Source organism: Ambystoma mexicanum, chromosome 12 (genome assembly GCF_040938575.1).
Source record: "Ambystoma mexicanum isolate Mex_15411 chromosome 12, UKY_AmexF1_1, whole genome shotgun sequence".
NCBI classification, from domain to species: Eukaryota; Metazoa; Chordata; class Amphibia; order Caudata; family Ambystomatidae; genus Ambystoma; species Ambystoma mexicanum.
In genome coordinates this window covers 161006301-161021152 of record NC_090936.1, presented here as the reverse complement: position 1 = coordinate 161021152, position 14852 = coordinate 161006301, and the positions used below count along the sequence as shown (strand labels likewise).

The 14852-nt window shown below is 47.8% G+C and overlaps 1 protein-coding gene across 1 annotated transcript in view; it reads right to left on the bottom strand.

Annotated features, from left to right (window-relative positions):
- MYRFL (myelin regulatory factor like) overlaps positions 1-14852 on the bottom strand; it is a 942772-nt gene that overhangs the window by 739488 nt on the left and 188432 nt on the right. The window contains exon 5 of the mRNA XM_069629965.1: positions 9995-10017. Within this exon, the coding sequence (XP_069486066.1) occupies positions 9995-10017 (23 nt within the window). The remainder of the gene's footprint in view (positions 1-9994; positions 10018-14852) is intronic.

The following is a 14852-nucleotide window of genomic DNA, read 5'->3' as shown; positions in this document are numbered from 1 at the left end:
GTGCAAAGCGAAGATGCAATTGGTCAATTAGAAACACTCTTCAGACAGGCTGAGGAACAATAGGTCTACAAGAGAGCAAAACCGCTCTATAGACAGACAAATTATTATCAAACACTTACAAATTATGTCATTGTACTTAGTCACTAATGACAGATGTCCATTTTCAAGGGCAAAAATGACTAAATGGCAGAGGGAACAGTGTGTCGCCGGCAAAAAATCAAAGATGGGGTGTCCTTTCCAAACCATTAAGGGCCTTATTTTGAATGTGGAAAAGGGTCGCAAGGGTGTCAACATATGGAACCTCCCACGTCCAGATAATACCATCATAGGCAACGTACAGCCTTAAATGCTCATATAATGCCATCATATGACTGGCTAAGATAAGGGATATATGTTATAGGCTAAAAGTGCTGCCTCGGATTCCAAGATGGGCACTGGAGAGTGATAACCCACTCCCACGGGCTCCCGACCAGGCCCACGAAAGGAGGATTAAAGCTTGCAGAGAGCAGTTTAACAGGGAAATGATATTTGCAATCCCCTGTGAGAAAGGGCGCAGTGATATTGAGGCAGATGGGCCGCAGCTGGCAAAGCAGATCAGAGCGAAGCTGCCGGTCGCTATGCCTGACAACAGGAGAGGCGAGTGGGGGACACCGAGAGAGACGGAAGCAGTCTGTCGAATGGGAGGAGACAGAATCCACTTGCCCAGGAATCCCATGCTGAAGACGCTGGTGCGGGCGTAGAGGGTATCTGGCAAAATTAAGGCTGCAGGAGGCGTGGTGGGAGAGAGCGAAGGCAGCAGCGGAGACCAGCACCATAAAGGTGGTCCAGTTTCAGTAGGACCGTGGGAGAGGTGGCTGTCATACATATACTGGCACAGCACGGAGAAGCAGATGAGCGGGTGGAGGGCCCCGGGCAGACGCACCCATCCAGAGTGAAGGAAAGTGGCTACCAATGCCTGCATAAGAGTAATATCGGAGTGGAGTGATAGATAGATCCGGTAAAGGATCTCCATCATTGAACACACCAGCAACAAATAGGCGAGAGGCCCACTCATATGGTGAGGGATAAACATTATGTGCCCCGGCTCCACTGGGGTGGCTAAGCAAAGGAAAGTTAAACTTAAAAGCGCTCGGGCCCCTCCTTTGGCCACTGCCAACCCACAATAGATACAAAGACGACAGGGGGCCCAGGGGTGAAGCCGGGGCCCTTAGCAGTGAAGGGGAGAGGGGTCACCCTGATTTGAATGCCGAAAAGGTGGTGGTGGTGATAGAGCTGCAGCTGCTGAGGGACATTTGGGCCTCATTCCGAGTAGGGCGCAAAGGGATACCGGGCACCGTTAAGGACATCGGTGCCGGTAATCCCTTTGCGCCGTACTACGAGGTCCCTTAGCGGGTCCCGCTATGGGCGCCTGGTTTTACCAGGTGCCCTCAGCGGGAGCCGCAAAGGGACCAGGGAGCAAATAACGGTACCGCAAATTGCAGTACCATTATTAGCTCCCTCCCAATTCCCATTGAGCCCTACGGGGGCTGAAATAGGAATGGGGATTGCCTTTTTCAATGGGGACTTACTGGTCCCGCAAAGGTCGGACTACACCGGTAAGTCCCCATTGAAACAGGTCGGAGTCGGTACCAGTATTGGAGGCAGCCATGGTGCTAATAGCACCATGGCTGCCTCCAATCTCGGAATGAGGCACATTGAATGGGGAGAACAAACCACTGCAGGGGACCAAAATAACGACAGAGAAGCCAGACAAAGTAATAGGATTGCATGAGGACGCAAGTAATCAAGCAAGCCTAAGGAGTGCCACTAAACTTCTGGAGCACACTCAGATGCCCAGAACAAAAGAGAAACCCCAGTGTTGCAGCCCATTAAGGGAAGTGCAAAGAGGGCCCAGTTAGAAAGGTGCTGGCAGCGGTCCCCAGCAGAGCCTGCCTCAGGAGAATCGGGGAAACAACATAAAGCTGATGAGGCCCCCCCGGACAACCGATGAAATGGCTGTAAGGAAAGAAGATCTGCAAGTGTGTTTAAAAGGCATGGAGGAGAGGAGAGGGTGACAGCATTTTTCCAGGAACAAATGGTGAATCTGGAGTCAGAGAAGAAATCAACTCCCTGGGAAATAGGGTGGACTTAGCAGAAAACGGCTTATCTGAAGTCGACAAGGAGGTACATCGGAAATCGGAGCTACTGGAGCAAATCGCTGCTGCCACACAAAACCCATTAATTCAGGCTGAAGATCTAGAGAACCGTTCTAGATGGTCCAAAATAAGAATTAAGGGCCTGGTGGAGGCTAATGTGGACGGAGACCTGAAAACAACAGCACAGCAATGCTTTGCAGCCCTGCTGACGGACATCGCCACAGAGGAGATCAGGATAGATTGGATACATAGAGTGGGCCCCAAGAGGAGTGGTGAAGGAAACAGGCCAAGGGATGTACTGGCGGAACTGCCCTCCTATGAAGAGAAAGAGAAAATTCTCAGGGCAGCTAGGAGCCAAACCACGATCTCGATCAACAGCTCGCAGGTGAGCCTATTCCAAGACTTGGCAGCTACCACACTTCAGAAAAGAAGAGCAATGGGGCCAGTGACCAGAACATTGGTGGAGAAACAAATCCCGATAAATGGACCTTTCCCTTTAGCTTATTATTCCCCTGGGACGGGAGACAGCAGAGAACCACATGTGCTGAAGGCTTGGCAATCCTGGGGATGGAGGATGGGGGGGCAGCCTCTGAAGATCAAAGACGTGGGGCACAACAACAGAGATAGAGGCCCTGGGAGTGGACTGCTGCACAGGGAAAGAGAGAAGACAAACTGAAAGGTCCTCAAGCAAGACGAAGAGGGGATGAAAAATAATACCAAGTCGATCCACAAATACATACATGGGAGACACCTGAGGTATGGAAGAATGCACAGAACAAAGGGACAAATAGACAGAGAGAAGAAGAACAGTGAATGCTATCTAGCAGGAATAAGCGGGCCTGCAGTGGGTAAGGCCCAAAAACAACTAGCAGAACTCAAGAACAGGGAGAACTACAATATTCTGAATGAATCCCAAAGATAACTGAGGCTGCTTAGGACCACCACGGCTAAGAGTGCTCTCTTAAGTCTCAACAGCGCTACTATATTGGGGCTAATGAGGTAGATAAAATGCTTGCAAAGCTACTGAAACAACAGAGGGGTCAGAGCAACGTAGGGGGAATAAAGCAACCAGATGGGACCATAGTCACATATTCAGATGCGATAGTACAGGCCTTTGTTACATACTATGAGCAGCTCTACTCCTCAGAATGACTGGACGGCCACAGGATCAAGGCATTTTTAGAAGGGGTGAAGCTGACCAAGATAACAGGAGAAGACAGGGGAAACTTAGAAAGGGAAATCACAGAGTAAGAGGTTGAACGGATGAAAAAAGCCTCCCAAATAACAAGGCCCCAGCTCCGGATGGCTATTCAGGGAGCTTTTATAAAACGTGAAGTAATGAGCTAAAAGGCTTCCTCACTAAACTATACAATACTTTTCGGAATGGGGAAGGAGTGACTCGTATGATGACAGAGGCCAAGGTAGTTTTGTTTGAAAAAACAAATAAGGATCCTACAAGCTGTGGATCGTATAGGCTCTTAGCATTATTAAATATGGATGCAAAAATATATAAGGGGATTCTAACGGAAAGAGTAAAGGGAGTATTGCCAGGGGTCATAGGGCAGGAACAATCAGGCTTTATCACAGTGAGACAAACTTGAGACAATACCAGAAGGGTAATCCATTTATTGGAAAAATTGAACAAAACGGACTCTGGCTACCCTGATCTCCCTAGATGCTGAAAAAGCCTTCAACGTGGTAGAATGGCCATACTTATTTCAGGTGATGGAACAAATGGGGTTTGGACCAAAGCACATCCAAATGCTGGAGGCGAACTACAGAGACCCATTGATTAGGTTAGGTTAGCTGTTAATGGATATATTTCGGACGCTATAGGTATTGAGCGAGGGACCAGGTAGGGATGTCCCCTATCCCCCCATTTATATGCTATATATCTGGAACCTCTGCTAGCCACATTCAGACAGAAACAAGACATCAAGGGATCCCATTCAGAGGGGAAACGCATAAAATGGCTGTCTATGCTGGAACCGGTTTCGTCCATCCCAGCCCTGGTGGGAATTTTAAGGGAACAAGGCTTGACGGGGCTAAAGATAAACATGGGGAAATCAGAAATGTTGCAGGTGGGCCTATCTAAGGAGGTGTATATCGCTCGGCAGAGTTGCTCCCGTTTCGCTCAGCTGGGGGGAAGCATAACATATCTAGGGATAAAATTAACCAGTAGAGTTTCAGCGCTGTATAAAGTCAATTACCCGGATCTAATTAAAAAGATACAAGAAGACTTTGCCAGGTGGACCCCGATGAGGATCTCCTGACTAGGGCAAACAAATACAGTGAAGATGGTGACCCTCCCCAGGTTACCATATACATTTCAAACACTTCCTATAGGGCACTCGAAGGCATTCTTTAAATTAATGAACACACTGAGCAGGCAAGGCAAGCGCCTGAGACTTGCTTTAGATCTTTTGAGAGAGGTGGTGTGGGGCTGCTTAACTTACATCGGTACTATGAGGCCGCACAATTGAGAGTGGTGCGCAAATAGTTTTCTGATTGCAGGGACAAAGTATGGGCACGGATGGATAGGGCTGTGGCGGGATGCTCATTTGTTGTGGCTTAATGGGAAAGATAGGCCCCGAGCGCCAAGCGTAGTAGGGCACTCCGCACCACATGCAACATATGGGACAGGTGGATCAAAAGGGGACACTTGTCAACTAATCCATCCCCATTCACTCCTATGTTTGAAAATAACAATTTTACTCTGGGCATGGTTATGGGCACATTTAGCAGATGGAAGGAAAGCGGGTGTGCGAAGATCAGAGACATGATGTGGGAGGGGGAAATACCATCATTTGAGGGCTGCAAGACACATGTAGGGCTAACGGAGAGAAATAGATATGAATATTTACAGCTGAGGCATTGGCTACGACAGAGGGAGATCCGCAAGCAGCAATTAGGCCGCTGACTAAATTTGAGACATACGCTATCACTCATAAGGCCGATAAACATTTAGTATCCGATATATATATGTTACTTCAAGAGTGCTCAGATCAAAAGATTTGGCCATACCAATTAGCCTGGGAGGACACGTTGGGAGAAGCGGTAAGAAAGGGCTACTGTGAAAGGTTATGGAGGAACATCCTGAAATTGACCAGGTCCCTACAGATACGAGAGGCATGGTATAAAATGATGCTAGCAGACTATATAAAATCTATGAATCGGCCTCTCAGGATTGCTGGAGGGGGTGCAAAGGGATAGGGGACTGGAGACATATATGGTGCAGGCACTCCAAGATTAAAGATTTCTGGGAAGAAGTTACGGGTTATTTGCAGAAAATAGTACCGGAAGGTCAACCTCTCTCTTTGGGTGAGAATCTATGTGGACTACTAGAACCAGAGCAACATATAATCTCAAAGCCACAGAAAAGAGCTAGGGTGACCTTATTAATAGTGGCTTGGCTAGTTATCGCTAACAACTGGAAGCAAAATAGCCCACCCACGGCGACATGTTGACTCTGCAAACTGTGGGATACAGTGGCAATGGAGTGGATTACCGACAAGATCCAAGGGGACTCTGAGAGATTCCGGAAACAATTGGGGAGAAGGTATTTCTTTTTGAAAAGCGACTTTGTGCAACAGTGGTGCCCACAAAATATACGGGTGCTGGACATACAGTGAATATCAAATGAACCACATAGAACCCCTTTGCAGTCAACAATCTACATGTACGCTATACTCCGCAGCCAGACTTTTAGGTGTAGATGGGGGGGGGGGTGAAGGAGGGGAATCGTTTTGACAAATGCTAATAAAGAATAGTTTTAAAAAAAAGTGCAGCCTCCATATACCAAGTCCATCCTAAAAGACATACACATAAGAGGGGGACGAGGGTTGCCCTTAAGTTAAGATCACACCGCAGACCCATTGATTTTGCAAAAAATCTATTGGCCATAACTTTCACTCATGAGACAAATCTATATGATATTTTCCAAAGAAGGTTTCTGGCTTGGGGCTCAAAAATTGTAATGCTTGGTCAATGTTTGTCCAATGGTTTAAAACGTATAAAGCATTTGGTCCCTTTTTGCATTGGTTTTCCCATTCATGTGCATTCATTGAACACAGTCTAAATCGCTGGATGGATTTGCTTCAAATTTGAAACAAGTTGGGCAGTACATTCTTAAAATGTTGGCAGAGAACAGGCTGCCCCTAGCACCAACATCTTTTATGTATCTCCCATGGTGCATTGCACCATGTAAGTCTTTTCAGAAATGAAAATCCGTCATTTTTTTCATCAATGGTAGCCAGTCTCGAAAGATCTTCCTGCAAAAAAAGTAAAAAAGAAAATCATGTACAGTGATATGAATGGGAGAAGGGGGTGTTTGCTTTCAGGGTGGATTAGAGGAGGATGAAACACAATCGAATGCTATGTTTGAGCCTCTGGGGAATGCACGGGAATAATGTTTTGTCTGTTTGTTTTCCGTTTTCACGAGAAAAGTACGGTTCTTGTGGCCATTTCACGAGAGGCTGCAATGTTTGCACATTAATTAGGTGCTTCATGGGAATACAAGTTGTTAAAATGATGTTAGGCGGGTGACTGTGGGCAGTTTGCTTTCAGGAAGGATCTGATTAGACACAAATGTAGGAAATGTGCACATTGACAGCAGGGGCTGGCTCCATTTCCCCATCTTTGACCACCCTCATCACAATGACCCACCCATTACTGCAGGCTCTCGGCCCAGACTCAGGATCCCATGCAGACCCGTGCAGAGGGAGAGACTGTTCATTCAACGCAGGGCGAACACGCTTCTCCAGCTTCTCATGGTTGTATGCTTGAGCGGAACCAGCACAATGCTGCCCACGCCGACCTTCAGTGCTGGTCCTCTCGCCGCACCAGCGTTGGGACGACCCTCCGCAGGTGCAGTCTGTGTTGCCGTCTGTCCTGCATATAAGGACAAGAGCCGGCCTCTCACATCCATGGCTGGAGGGAGTCTTTGTTTGTCTACACAGCTCTCCCGACTCAAGGGGGCCACCAGGGAAATGCTTGAGCCGTAGTGCAGAGACCATGCCCTCGTCTTAAAGATCATCTTATTCCTGATTTCTCCAAATGCCACTAGCAACTTTCCTCCAGCTAAACCATTATTCTAGCTCCTGATTGGGACCAACCCATTTCTCACTGGGCATACTTGCCCAGATAGCTCCCACTCCCAAACCACAGTGAGAATCTCAACTGCAAGAAATGCAATACAAATATACACTCCTTCATTCTTCTAGCAATTCTATAGAAGTTAGCAGAGGAATTTGGGGACTACCTCAGGCCTCATAAAAAAAATGGAACACACCAGAAATAGATGCCAAGGAGAGCTGGGCAAGGCTACAACAGGAACCGGTAGCAGAGTTCACAAATAGTATCAAGAAAGTGTTTAAGAAAGAGACAGCAACACTGAAAGGGATTCAAGCAATATTGGGATGGTTGAAAACGCCCTCAAGGATTATAGCGGCAGGAAGGACATGTGCAAAGAGACCGTAAGGGGCAGTAACTGGGGCGGGAAGCCAGACGTTTCTTATGGTTGAGAGGAAGACTGAAGGAGGGCTTAAGAATATGTTTTAAAATATTTGATGGTCTGTAATGGGATGAGTACCCCTCAGCAGGATCGGTTAGACCATAGGCCTGATTGTGGGAAGGCTTAGAGTCACCCCGTGAAGCCAGAGCCCTCGAAGGGGGTCCCTCAATCTTGCTGGCCTTAGATATAGCCACAAGATAGGGAAACTTGGGTGTAACAATGGTATGTTTAGTCACCTTAACAGGAACCTCAAGTCGAGACATGGTAAACTTCGTTCCAGATGTGGAAACCTTGGGACTGACCCTGGTGAAAACGGCTCCAGAGGTACTCGGCCTAACTTTAGCCCCCAAAAGCGGAACCTCGGATGAAGATGCGGTCCAGGTAGCCCCTTTGCAGGTGACCTTTGAGGGAACTCCGGAGTGCCGATTAGGTCCCTTTCGGGACACCACAGGGGGATCCCTGGTTACAGAGCTACTTGAGCCCCTCCCGGACCCTGAAGACCCCGGGCAGGAGTCCCCTGGACAGGGTGCCCTAAAAAGGAACAAACTTACTGGTCGCTTCCTTTTTTTTTCAAATAACTGCTGAAATGTCGTGGAGGAATCCACTGGAACACCTCCTCCCACCTGCCAAGCCGATGCTGGAGTGCCGGAATGGAGAGGGAGTCGCAGCAGAAGCATGAGTCCCACCAGTGTTCCGAGCCTAAGCACTCCAGGCAAAGAGAGTGGGGATCCGCCCTCACAAAACAACGTTTGTCAGATGAAAAGGACACAAACCCAGATGCTCCAGCATAGACAGAAGGAAGATGACCAAGGAACCAGAGCTTGAAAATGACGGAAAAGGGAACAAAAAGAAAAATATTCCTTGAGATGCTAGTGCGTCCAACCCCGACCACATAGAGAAAAGGAATGAAGGGCAAAGCGCGGGGCAGAGCTCAGGAAGGCAGGACTGCAGTCACGTGTGGTGGCTCTGCATAAAAATAAAAGAAGGACAAAAAAGTAAAAATTGTTATGCTATTAAAAGTGTTCTGGTCCTGTCCCGAAGGACGGAATGTCCCACAAGTATGGACGAAAGGGGACAGGACGTAGGAGTGTGTATAACAGTGATGGAATGGAGGTGGCAGACCGATAGCATTTTACCATGTTTCAATACATAGCAAAACAATTGTGCAGGGCACTGTGTCTGCTATTTGCTGTGCATTGTTGGTGTAAGGCTGAGTTAAATTCTTAAGGTACCTATGTAGTGTGGTGTCAAAGATGGGTTCTGGCAGATGCACAGACCCTAAAATGACCACTTCCTTTCCGTTAAAACCATTCTTTACCAAAACATGTCTGCCGCACAAGACAAGGACATATAGGTTGGGGAGCACACACAGTGTTGCATCTACATCCACCAATCAAAAATGCAAGATGAAGTGCACCAATAACAGTGCAAAGCGAAGATGCAATTGGTCAATTAGAAACACTCTTCAGACAGGCTGAGGAACAATAGGTCTACAAGAGAGCAAAACCGCTCTATAGACAGACAAATTATTATCAAACACTTACAAATTATGTCATTGTACTTAGTCACTAATGACAGATGTCCATTTTCAAGGGCAAAAATGACTAAATGGCAGAGGGAACAGTGTGTCGCCGGCAAAAAATCAAAGATGGGGTGTCCTTTCCAAACCATTAAGGGCCTTATTTTGAATGTGGAAAAGGGTCGCAAGGGTGTCAACATATGGAACCTCCCACGTCCAGATAATACCATCATAGGCAACGTACAGCCTTAAATGCTCATATAATGCCATCATATGACTGGCTAAGATAAGGGATATATGTTATAGGCTAAAAGTGCTGCCTCGGATTCCAAGATGGGCACTGGAGAGTGATAACCCACTCCCACGGGCTCCCGACCAGGCCCACGAAAGGAGGATTAAAGCTTGCAGAGAGCAGTTTAACAGGGAAATGATATTTGCAATCCCCTGTGAGAAAGGGCGCAGTGATATTGAGGCAGATGGGCCGCAGCTGGCAAAGCAGATCAGAGAGAAGCTGCCGGTCGGTATGCCTGACAACAGGAGAGGCGAGTGGGGGACACCGAGAGAGACGGAAGCAGTCTGTCGAATGGGAGGAGACAGAATCCACTTGCCCAGGAATCCCATGCTGAAGACGCTGGTGCGGGCGTAGAGGGTATCTGGCAAAATTAAGGCTGCAGGAGGCGTGGTGGGAGAGAGCGAAGGCAGCAGCGGAGACCAGCACCATAAAGGTGGTCCAGTTTCAGTAGGACCGTGGGAGAGGTGGCTGTCATACATATACTGGCACAGCACGGAGAAGCAGATGAGCGGGTGGAGGGCCCCGGGCAGACGCACCCATCCAGAGTGAAGGAAAGTGGCTACCAATGCCTGCATAAGAGTAATATCGGAGTGGAGTGATAGATAGATCCGGTAAAGGATCTCCATCATTGAACACACCAGCAACAAGTAGGCGAGAGGCCCACTCATATGGTGAGGGATAAACATTATGTGCCCCGGCTCCACTGGGGTGGCTAAGCAAAGGAAAGTTAAACTTAAAAGCGCTCGGGCCCCTCCTTTGGCCACTGCCAACCCACAATAGATACAAAGACGACAGGGGGCCCAGGGGTGAAGCCGGGGCCCTTAGCAGTGAAGGGGAGAGGGGTCACCCTGATTTGAATGCCGAAAAGGTGGTGGTGGTGATAGAGCTGCAGCTGCTGAGGGACATTTGGGCCTCATTCCGAGTAGGGCGCAAAGGGATACCGGGCACCGTTAAGGACATCGGTGCCGGTAATCCCTTTGCGCCGTACTACGAGGTCCCTTAGCGGGTCCCGCTATGGGCGCCTGGTTTTACCAGGTGCCCTCAGCGGGAGCCGCAAAGGGACCAGGGAGCAAATAACGGTACCGCAAATTGCAGTACCATTATTAGCTCCCTCCCAATTCCCATTGAGCCCTACGGGGGCTGAAATAGGAATGGGGATTGCCTTTTTCAATGGGGACTTACTGGTCCCGCAAAGGTCGGACTACACCGGTAAGTCCCCGTTGAAACAGGTCGGAGTCGGTACCAGTATTGGAGGCAGCCATGGTGCTAATAGCACCATGGCTGCCTCCAATCTCGGAATGAGGCCCATTGAATGGGGAGAACAAACCACTGCAGGGGACCAAAATAACGACAGAGAAGCCAGACAAAGTAATAGGATTGCATGAGGACGCAAGTAATCAAGCAAGCCTAAGGAGTGCCACTAAACTTCTGGAGCACACTCAGATGCCCAGAACAAAAGAGAAACCCCAGTGTTGCAGCCCATTAAGGGAAGTGCAAAGAGGGCCCAGTTAGAAAGGTGCTGGCAGCGGTCCCCAGCAGAGCCTGCCTCAGGAGAATCGGGGAAACAACATAAAGCTGATGAGGCCCCCCCGGACAACCGATGAAATGGCCGTAAGGAAAGAAGATCTGCAAGTGTGTTTAAAAGGCATGGAGGAGAGGAGAGGAGAGGATGACAGCATTTTTCCAGGAACAAATGGTGAATCTGGAGTCAGAGAAGAAATCAACTCCCTGGGAAATAGGGTGGACTTAGCAGAAAACGGCTTATCTGAAGTCGACAAGGAGGTACATCGGAAATCGGAGCTACTGGAGCAAATCGCTGCTGCCACACAAAACCCAGTAATTCAGGCTGAAGATCTAGAGAACCGTTCTAGATGGTCCAAAATAAGAATTAAGGGCCTGGTGGAGGCTAATGTGGACGGAGACCTGAAAACAACAGCACAGCAATGCTTTGCAGCCCTGCTGATGGACATCGCCACAGAGGAGAACAGGATAGATTGGATACATAGAGTGGGCCCCAAGAGGAGTGGTGAAGGAAACAGGCCAAGGGATGTACTGGCGGAACTGCCCTCCTATGAAGAGAAAGAGAAAATTCTCAGGGCAGCTAGGAGCCAAACCACGATCTCGATCAACAGCTCGCAGGTGAGCCTATTCCAAGACTTGGCAGCTACCACACTTCAGAAAAGAAGAGCAATGGGGCCAGTGACCAGAACATTGGTGGAGAAACAAATCCCGATAAATGGACCTTTCCCTTTAGCTTATTATTCCCCTGAGACGGGAGACAGCAGAGAACCACATGTGCTGAAGGCTTGGCAATCCTGGGGATGGAGGATGGGGGGGGCAGCCTCTGAAGATCAAAGACGTGGGGCACAACAACAGAGATAGAGGCCCTGGGAGTGGACTGCTGCACAGGGAAAGAGAGAAGACAAACTGAAAGGTCCTCGAGCAAGACGAAGAGGGGATGAAAAATAATACCAAGTCGATCCACAAATATATACATGGGAGACACCTGGGGTATGGAAGAATGCACAGAACAAAGGGACAAATAGACAGAGAGAAGAAGAACAGTGAATGCTATCTAGCAGGAATAAGCGGGCCTGCAGTGGGTAAGGCCCAAAAACAACTAGCAGAACTCAAGAACAGGGAGAACTACAATATTCTGAATGAATCCCAAAGATAACTGAGGCTGCTTAGGACCACCACGGCTAAGAGTGCTCTCTTAAGTCTCAACAGCGCTACTATATTGGGGCTAATGAGGTAGATAAAATGCTTGCAAAGCTACTGAAACAACAGAGGGGTCAGAGCAACGTAGGGGGAATAAAGCAACCAGATGGGACCATAGTCACATATTCAGATGCGATAGTACAGGCCTTTGTTACATACTATGAGCAGCTCTACTCCTCAGAATGACTGGACGGCCACAGGATCAAGGCATTTTTAGAAGGGGTGAAGCTGACCAAGATAACAGGAGAAGACAGGGGAAACTTAGAAAGGGAAATCACAGAGTAAGAGGTTGAACGGATGAAAAAAGCCTCCCAAATAACAAGGCCCCAGCTCCGGATGGCTATTCAGGGAGCTTTTATAAAACGTGAAGTAATGAGCTAAAAGGCTTCCTCACTAAACTATACAATACTTTTCGGAATGGGGAAGGAGTGACTCGTATGATGACAGAGGCCAAGGTAGTTTTGTTTGAAAAAACAAATAAGGATCCTACAAGCTGTGGATCGTATAGGCTCTTAGCATTATTAAATATGGATGCAAAAATATATAAGGGGATTCTAACGGAAAGAGTAAAGGGAGTATTGCCAGGGGTCATAGGGCAGGAACAATCAGGCTTTATCACAGTGAGACAAACTTGAGACAATACCAGAAGGGTAATCCATTTATTGTAAAAATTGAACAAAACGGACTCTGGCTACCCTGATCTCCCTAGATGCTGAAAAAGCCTTCAACGTGGTAGAATGGCCATACTTATTTCAGGTGATGGAACAAATGGGGTTTGGACCAAAGCACATCCAAATGCTGGAGGCGAACTACAGAGACCCATTGATTAGGTTAGGTTAGCTGTTAATGGATATATTTCGGACGCTATAGGTATTGAGCGAGGGACCAGGTAGGGATGTCCCCTATCCCCCCATTTATATGCTATATATCTGGAACCTCTGCTAGCCACATTCAGACAGAAACAAGACATCAAGGGATCCCATTCAGAGGGGAAACGCATAAAATGGCTGTCTATGCTGGAACCGGTTTCGTCCATCCCAGCCCTGGTGGGAATTTTAAGGGAACAAGGCTTGACGGGGCTAAAGATAAACATGGGGAAATCAGAAATGTTGCAGGTGGGCCTATCTAAGGAGGTGTATATCGCTCGGCAGAGTTGCTCCCGTTTCGCTCAGCTGGGGGGAAGCATAACATATCTAGGGATAAAATTAACCAGTAGAGTTTCAGCGCTGTATAAAGTCAACTACCCGGATCTAATTAAAAAGATACAAGAAGACTTTGCCAGGTGGACCCCGATGAGGATCTCCTGACTAGGGCAAACAAATACAGTGAAGATGGTGACCCTCCCCAGGTTACCATATACATTTCAAACACTTCCTATAGGGCACTCAAAGGCATTCTTTAAATTAATGAACACACTGAGCAGGCAAGGCAAGCGCCTGAGACTTGCTTTAGATCTTTTGAGAGAGGTGGAGTGGGGCTGCTTAACTTACATCGGTACTATGAGGCCGCACAATTGAGAGTGGTGCGCAAATAGTTTTCTGATTGCAGGGACAAAGTATGGGCACGGATGGATAGGGCTGTGGCGGGATGCTCATTTGTTGTGGCTTAATGGGAAAGATAGGCCCAGAGCGCCAAGCGTAGTAGGGTACTCCGCACCACATGCAACATATGGGACAGGTGGATCAAAAGGGGACACTTGTCAACTATTCCATCCCCATTCACTCCTATGTTTGAAAATAACAATTTTACTCTGGGCATGGTTATGGGCACATTTAGCAGATGGAAGGAAAGCGGGTGTGCGAAGATCAGAGACATGATGTAGGAGGGGGAAATACCATCATTTGAGGGCTGCAAGACACATGTAGGGCTAACGGAGAGAAATAGATATGAATATTTACAGCTGAGGCATTGGCTACGACAGAGGGAGATCCGCAAGCAGCAATTAGGCCGCTGACTAAATTTGAGACATACGCTATCACTCATACGGCCGATAAACATTTAGTATCCGATATATATATGTTACTTCAAGAGTGCTCAGATCAAAAGATTTGGCCATACCAATTAGCCTGGGAGGACACGTTGGGAGAAGCGGTAAGAAAGGGCCACTGTGAAGGGTTATGGAGTAACATCCTGAAATTGACCAGGACCCTACAGATACGAGAGGCATGGTATAAAATGATGCTAGCAGACTATATAAAATCTATGAATCGGCCTCTCAGGATTGCTGGAGGGGGGGCAAAGGGATAGGGGACTGGAGACATATATGGTGCAGGTGCTCCAAGATTAAAGATTTCTGGGAAGAAGTTACGGGTTATTTGCAGAAAATAGTACCGGAAGGTCAACCTCTCTCTTTGGGTGAGAATCTATGTGGACTACTAGAACCAGAGCAACATATAATCTCAAAGCCACAGAAAAGAGCTAGGGTGACCTTATTAATAGCGGCTTGGCTAGTTATCGCTAACAACTGGAAGCAAAATAGCCCACCCACTGCGACATGTTGACTCTGCAAACTGTGGGATACAGTGGCAATGGAGTGGATTACCGACAAGATCCAAGGGGACTCCGAGAGATTCCGGAAACAATTGGGGAGAAGGTATTTCTTTTTTGAAAAGCGACTTTGTGCAACAATGGTGCCCACAAAATATACGGGTGCTGGACATACAGTGAATATCA